The following is a 7,030-nucleotide window of genomic DNA, read 5'->3' as shown; positions in this document are numbered from 1 at the left end:
CATTTTCAAGAGTCAGTACTCATATTCTAAACTATAATAAAACTGGTTCAACATTGCCAAACAAAATATTTCCCACCAATACCATAGTTCTGCCTTCCATCTTTTTGCTCCCAACCGTCCCTAATAAAATCTCATGGATTTCAATTCAGTGCAGTGTTTTTATAATTTGCTAAACTCATTTTTATGCTGTACACAAGAATGATGATACAAAATCTGCAGTGTTTCTGTATTTACAGAACCCTTCTGTCTCCCTGGAAAAAAACATTTACATAATGAGGCAGGTTTTAGAGACAGATAAATGAGAGTATTTATAAAATTAAAGTTTAATAGATAAATAGAATAAATACTTTATGCATCATAATTCTGGACAACTACATTTAAAAGCAAGTAAGTTGGCAAATCACAAAGTTGTTGCCTCTTGGCATTTTTCCACTTTTTGATAAAATCACACAGGCATGTTACAATGTTACTTATGAGATTGATGTCATAATTAGGCTTAAATCCTTTTTACCTTCTGCACTGATTGTGACATATAGCATACAATGGTGTCAAGTATATTTTCCTTCAGAATGTTTCACACAACCCAACAGTTCAACAAGTTAAATGGGTCAAATGTATTAAAATATTGTGAGTGTGGGCAGGTGGTTGGGGGGAGAACAGGGGAAAAAAATCCCAGATAATTAATATCTAGGGGAGAAAATAAAGATTTCTTAACTTCATTGATGTTGGCAAATTAAAATAAAAATAAATTAACAAGTATGTTCAAAAATGATTTTGTACAAAAATACTGTCAAGATTTTCTAAAAAGCTCTCAACACAGTAATTTCTCCCCCAATATACTAAAAAAAATGTAAGCACAATGCCAAAATAAAAATATGCTGAAGAGCGGATCAGAATCAAAAGAAAACAAGAACCAGTGAAGTATTTTCCCAACAACTAGAGACCATTCGATCCACACTATATTATTGTCTGTACAAATGCAGGGGAGGGGGAGGGTCTGGGAACAGACAGCAGAGTTTAAGTATCTATTATTTTTCTTAATCAGGAAGGGTTTGGCCACATTTGTTAAGCTTTCAGGTTAGCTGACTAAAAAGAAAAAAAAATAGCTTCACGGCAATGCATAGTTAAAAACAAAGCAAGAGGGCAGTATTTGTGCAGGAATCTACCCTGAAGTTCATGCAAGCAACTAATGTAGTATTTTTGTCCTTTAACTCAGAATTTGACTGCAGTTCTAATCCCTTGAAATGATAGCCTACAGAAAATCCACAAGATTTAAGCATTTTTGCCAATATATCTAATAACTGAAATTATTGGTAAGTTACCAGTGAAGAAAATTAACCACATAAAGAGGGCGGGCAGCAAAGAGAAAGACAAGCAGAGAAAATGCTAAGGACTCAATCAGTTTAAATTATTTCCAAGGAAGGGAGGGCAGAAATGGGTGTCTCAGGCTTAAAATAAAAATTAAAACATGGCAGCAAATTAAAAAGAGGGGAAAATTATAAAAGCTTATAGTTTACTCTGCTTCCCAGATAGTCAAGCTCCTTAAAAGCCTTTGGAATACTGTGTCTAGAGAGGGAATGTTTTCATTCATACAGATTAAAAAAGTCCTTCTTTGTGTGTCTGTTCTGTTTTTTGTGAGAAGTCAGCAGCTCACTCTGCTGGATTGCTGTTTGCACACGAAGTCTGTCATGAAATCAAACTCATTCTGTCCCAACCAGAGCTCAGGCAGCTCCTTGATACGATCCAAGCCCATTTCGACGACTAAGGACATAAGGACTTCCTCGTCTATGAAGTCAGTGTCTATGACATTGGGCGGCAGCATTGCTGCAGGGACGTGGGGCACCGAGGCAGGCACAGTGCCGCCGCCAGTACTGCTGCCGGTGCTGGTGCTGTGCTTCGGGTTGCAGTCCCTAAAATGCTGGGTCGCTCCATTGAGCTGGTGGCTGGCAGGGTGCAAGTCCGGCATGTAGTGGTTGTGAGGGTAGGGGTGGTGGCTGAAGTACTGGTTGTTGAGCTTTTGCAACTGCATGCTGGCCGTCAAAGGCCCACCTTGAGGAGCAACCGTAGGCGCCATGAACTGAGAATTGCTAAACCTCGCCGTGGGCGGCAGGGTGCCCGGTGGGTGCCCGCCATTCACATTCCCAGGCCCCATGGCGTGCCTGATCCCAGCGTTTGCACTCATATTCCCACCGCCGTAGTGTATGTGGTCGTTCATCAAGGCACTGAAGGCGTGTTGCTGCTGCTGCTGGTGGTGGTGGGTTGGAAACTGACCCATTCCCATTCGATGTGCTGGGTGGTGATGCATCCCATTGGCTCCGTCGGGGAAGCGCCCGTGATTCATGGCCATCATGTGGTCTGCCATTGCCAGCCTTTTCAAAGTTAATGTTTACAGAGAGAGAAAGAAAAGAGATAAAACATTTATTTATTTATTTAGCCACAGGCACCCAATAAGCCCCTTTCTTTCCTGAGGAGGCAATCTGAAATAGTTCAATGAGTGTGTGTATGTGTGTGTGTGTGTGAAAGGTTGTGCCACCCACCCTGGCTGCTTCTTTGCCTTTCCAGGGAGATCTGACACGGCAAAGGCAGGTTGGAGGTGGCTGTTGTTTTTCTTCCTCCCTTTCTCTCAGGTTGTGCAAGGCGCCCTCGTGCAAAAAGGGGGAGGAAACCAACAACCACAACTTCTTCCTGCACACACACACACACACACCCCTCTCTAGGAAGTAAACCAGCAGGCAAAAAACAACACACACCTCCCCCCCTTTCAAATCGGTTCCCTTCCCCAAGGGCATGGATAAAAACAGCTCCCTTTTGCTGTCTATGTGCATCTCAAAATATTAATTCAATTCAGCCTAAAAAACCCTTACATAAGGGCTCCAGATGCCCCAGACCTGCCTGACCTTCCCTCCCTCCCTCCCTCCCCTGGTCAACAACTTTGCAGAATTACGCCTCTGCAAGAGCGGCTAGGAAAACAACATATGGATGATGATGATGATGATGATGATGATGGGGGGCTTTGGTGAAAAGCTCTCCTTCCAAGTGAGCCCCATCCCAATCCCAGCCCACTGCCTGCCCTCCAGGAAAGGGTCACTCTCTCACACAAATACAGACCCAGAGCCACTCACCTGACGCCTTCTCTGTTCTCCTTTCTCTCCAAAGAAGGGACCCAACCCGTCAGCCCAGCCGCTCTCCCAGCATAGAGCACAACTCTTGGGGCCAGAAGGAGAAAGGCTTGCTCTGGGATGATGGTGGTTGCAGCGCAGCACTCCGCTCCTCCTGCGGGAGAGCCTCCTCTCCTTCGCCAACAATGAGCTGCCGCCGCTGCTGCTGCTTCGCCTCCTTTGGCCGCGGCTCATATAGGATTTCAAAAGGGAGGAGCGAAAGCCAGCACTTGCAAGCAGAAGGAAAACCTGGAGTAAGCCAACCAGGGACGGAGGGAGGCAGGGAAAACGAGCCCAGGAGGAACTGGAAGGAAGGGGCTGGCTTGGCAAAGGGACAAGGTTTCAGGAGTCAGGCTGCATCCGCGCTGCCGAGTTAGCCCGGTTTGGGAGCGCTTTAATGGGCAGGGCTCCATGGGATGGGATTCTGGGAATGGTGGTTAGCTGAGACCTGCCCCTCGAAGCGCTCCCAAACCGGGCTAACTCTGCAGCGCGGACGGGTCCACTGCACAAACATACCAACTCAATGTCCTCCATTGTTTCTCTGAATATCCTCCATTCTGAGCATGACTAAGAAGCGTGAATTTACATTTCTTCTGAGAGAAGCAGAAAAGAGAGGGAAGGGACGGTTGTAAAGCAGCCTCAGATCTTCCTCCTCCTCCATCATCATCATCATCATCATCACCACCACAATGGCCAGAGGTCCTCACCACGAAGGAGGAGGAGGACAAGGCACCCCAAAATGGAGGCCCCCCAAAGGAAGGCTGGAGGACAGAAGCCAGCAGAAACTCAGTCCTGCTCCAAGGGGAGGGCCTTCCTCCTGGGCAGAAGGTCAAAATGGAGGGCAGGCCCTGGGAAAGGGGAGACCACCTCTGCTCACCCTGAGGTAAAAACACTCCTTTGCTAGAAAGGTAAATTCATACTTCAAAATGGAGGGCGTTTTGGAATTCTTCCTAGGCAGAAGGTCAAGGAGAAAGGAGGACCTCTGTCACCCTGAGCTCAAAACACTCCTCGAAATGTAAACTCATGCTTCTTAGTCATGCTCAGAATGGAGGACCTTCAGTGGAGGACAGGACAGAGCCAACAAAAAGCACAAAACACTCCTCAAAATGTAAACTCCTGCTTCTTAGTCCCAAACCTTGGGCCATTTTTGTCCCCCATGGGCACAAGAGACCCACGGGAGATCCAATCCACACTTTCCAGGTGGCACATTTGGCATTGACTTCCAAGGCTGAGCTTGTTGTGAGCATTCACACAGAGGCACCTCCCTCTCGACTCGAGTTGGCAAACAAACTCAGGCAGCCTCTCTCCAGAGAGACATTTCTCTTCCTCCTCACACACTTTTATTCCCCCCCATAAACCCAGGCACCCTCTTTGTGTGTCTGTGTGCCTCTGGGCTTTCATATTTCTGCAGTGGAGGAGGAAGAGGAGGTTTTGCAAAGAGCCAGGCACCCGCTGCACCCAACCCATGGCCAGGTATACATGGCTGTAAAAAAGAGAGGAAGAGACGGAAGACGAAGCAAAAGGTGGGCCGTTGCTCTGGAGTTTACCACACTGGGGCTGATTTCGGCATTAAAGAGAGATTAAAGCACATATAAAGCATCCCACGAATAAAGCGAAAATAGCGAGTAATTGCACGAATAATTATCACATGCAATTGCACAAATAAAGTGCAATTTTATTTGCATAAAATGCATTGTCACTAAAATCTCCAAAGTAAAAAGATACGTTAATGCTTCATTGTGTCCACTTTAATGGTGTTTTTTGTGCAATGTTATGTGAAATCGTTACACATATTTAAGTGATTTTTCCAGGATCTTCACGGGATAAACTCCTGATCTCCTTCAGCCTACTTGGTTTCTCGAGGGTGCACCCGCACTGCAGAAATACTCTGGTTTGACACTGCTTTAACTGCTCCATGCTACTATGGCATTCTGGGGAATTGTAGTTGGTTGTAGCCCCAGAGACCTGGCTTCTTTCATTTCACATGCACATAGCGTTAGAATATAAAAAAAGTTTGAAACGTGTTGGGCTGCTCTGTGTGGTTTGAGTATTGGACTGTGACACTAGAGACCAGGGTTTAGGTCCTGACTGGGCCATGGACACCCATGGACAAGTCACACCCTCTCAGCCTCAGTGAATGGCTCCTCTGAACAAATCCTGCCAATAAAACCCCATGAGAGGTTTGCTTTAGGGTTGCCAAAGGTCAAAAATGACTTGAAGGCACACAACCACAACATTTAAAGGAACTTATCCCTATTCTTTCCATGTTACTTCTACCACATTTTCAGTTAAAGAAGGGATACCAAGGGACCCTTTTCCTTCATGAACGGAGGTATATCTATAGTGTGAAAAAGCCAGAACTGGTTGTCTTTTCAATAAGCATTATTAGAAAACAATTGAATGCACTGCTCTTTGTCCTTTGTGCACCTCGGCTGTCCTTCTGCTTGTAGCTCATCCGCAGAAGGTGTGGGTGCACTTTCTCCCAATTTGGTGCTTAGCATGGGTCATAGGCTGTAGGCCACCTTGTGCCCCATGCTAGGAGAAAGTTGAGACATAATTTAAACAAACAATTCATTGATAGGCCAGGTTTCCCAAACTAAGGTCCTCCAGATATGCTGAGCAACAGTAGGTTGCTCCCATGTGAGTGGCAAGGGAATCTGCTCTGGGTTTCAGTCATAACTTTGAAAGAATATCCATGTTGCTGAATCTATTTTTGTGATAAATTTGACACCCTAGGTAACTTCTTTAAAGTTTTGAGTAAACACCAGAGTCTGCCCACTCCATGTGGAATTCACTAGCCACTGGTGAACCACAAATCCCACCATCCCTATTCAGCATGGCCTTGGGGAGGGCTTCTCTAGGTGTTCTTCCTCTCCTTCTCCATATGTTCATAAGGCTTAATACCTCAGGTGTCAAAAGTTCATCTTTTCTCCCTTGCATGACAGTTTCCATGCTCTGTTCTACTCAAATTTGTAGTTGTGCACTTTCAAGTTGTTTCTGACTTATGGAAACTCTAAGGTGGATTTATCATGGGGTTTTCTGGGGCTGAGAGTGTGTAACTGACTCAAGGTCATCCACTTGGTTTCCATGGCTGAGCAGGAAGTTGAACTCTGATTGACAGAGTCATAGTCCAGTGCTCAAACCACTACACACACTGTCTCTCAGGCTAGTCAAATTACTTTGAACTTCTAACAATAATGATTGTTTACAGTATGATCCCCATCTTGGGTTTCACTTGCCGAGTCTCAAAAAAATATGTTCTATTTAAGCATTTCTAGGTCCTCCAGAGAGATTCTGTGGTCAATATCCAGCACAAGCATACCACAGAATCGTGATGGAGGACAAAATGCATAAAGAGTTGTTCTCTCTAGGCATTTCTAGATCCTCCAGTGTGATTCTATAGTATACTTCTGCTGGAAGTCTTTTGTATCATTGAAAATAATAGGATTCCCTATTATCCGTTGTTTCAGATATCTACCGTGTGTGTGTGGGGAAGTATTGGACGGTAACCCTGTAAATACAGGAGGTTGTATTGTACTTTAACTCTTTTTGTTCTTTCTGTTCTCCCAGCTGGCACAACATTTGGCTCCTTTCTCCCAAGATTTCTTTTCTTGTGCCTCATTTTAAAAAAGGAACTTATTAAAACCTTTGTGTAGTATCTATGCTATTTTGGGAACTTAAAAAGTTAAAAATCTAGAATGTGACACAATTAAACTGTGCATCTTATGAGCAAGGTCAAGAGTACAAGCTCAGCCATTGACTTTGTTACTGGAATGCAAAATTAGAAGATTCTGCTGGAAAAAAACTGTGTTATAATACCAGATACAGTGGACCCTTGGTATTCACTAGGGGTTGGTTCCCCTGTGGATACC

At 44.7% G+C, this 7,030-nt stretch overlaps 1 protein-coding gene across 1 annotated transcript; it reads right to left on the bottom strand.

Moving 5' to 3' along the window:
* Nucleotides 1-304: 304 nt before the first annotated feature.
* Nucleotides 305-3,332, bottom strand: LOC149311057 (cbp/p300-interacting transactivator 2-like). Its single transcript, XM_089530270.1, has 2 exons — nt 3,123-3,332; nt 305-2,369 (listed from the first exon to the last, which is right to left on the bottom strand). The coding sequence occupies exon 2, from the start codon at nt 2,360-2,362 to the stop codon at nt 1,643-1,645; it is 720 nt and encodes a 239-aa protein (XP_089386396.1). The 5' UTR covers nt 2,363-2,369; nt 3,123-3,332; the 3' UTR covers nt 305-1,642.
* Nucleotides 3,333-7,030: the final 3,698 nt, after the last annotated feature.

The sequence above is a fragment of the Sceloporus occidentalis genome, unplaced genomic scaffold, assembly GCF_023333645.1.
Source record: "Sceloporus occidentalis isolate IW3139 unplaced genomic scaffold, rSceOcc1.0.p SCAF_6, whole genome shotgun sequence".
Taxonomy (NCBI): domain Eukaryota; kingdom Metazoa; phylum Chordata; class Lepidosauria; order Squamata; family Phrynosomatidae; genus Sceloporus; species Sceloporus occidentalis.
The sequence above is the reverse complement of the archived record's forward strand: the minus strand, read 5'-3'. Positions and strand labels throughout refer to the sequence as shown.

Coding starts and splice junctions, on each gene's coding strand:
- LOC149311057 (XM_089530270.1), bottom strand. CDS start 2,362: ATGGCAGACCACATGATGGCCATGAATCACGGGCGCTTCCCCGACGGA.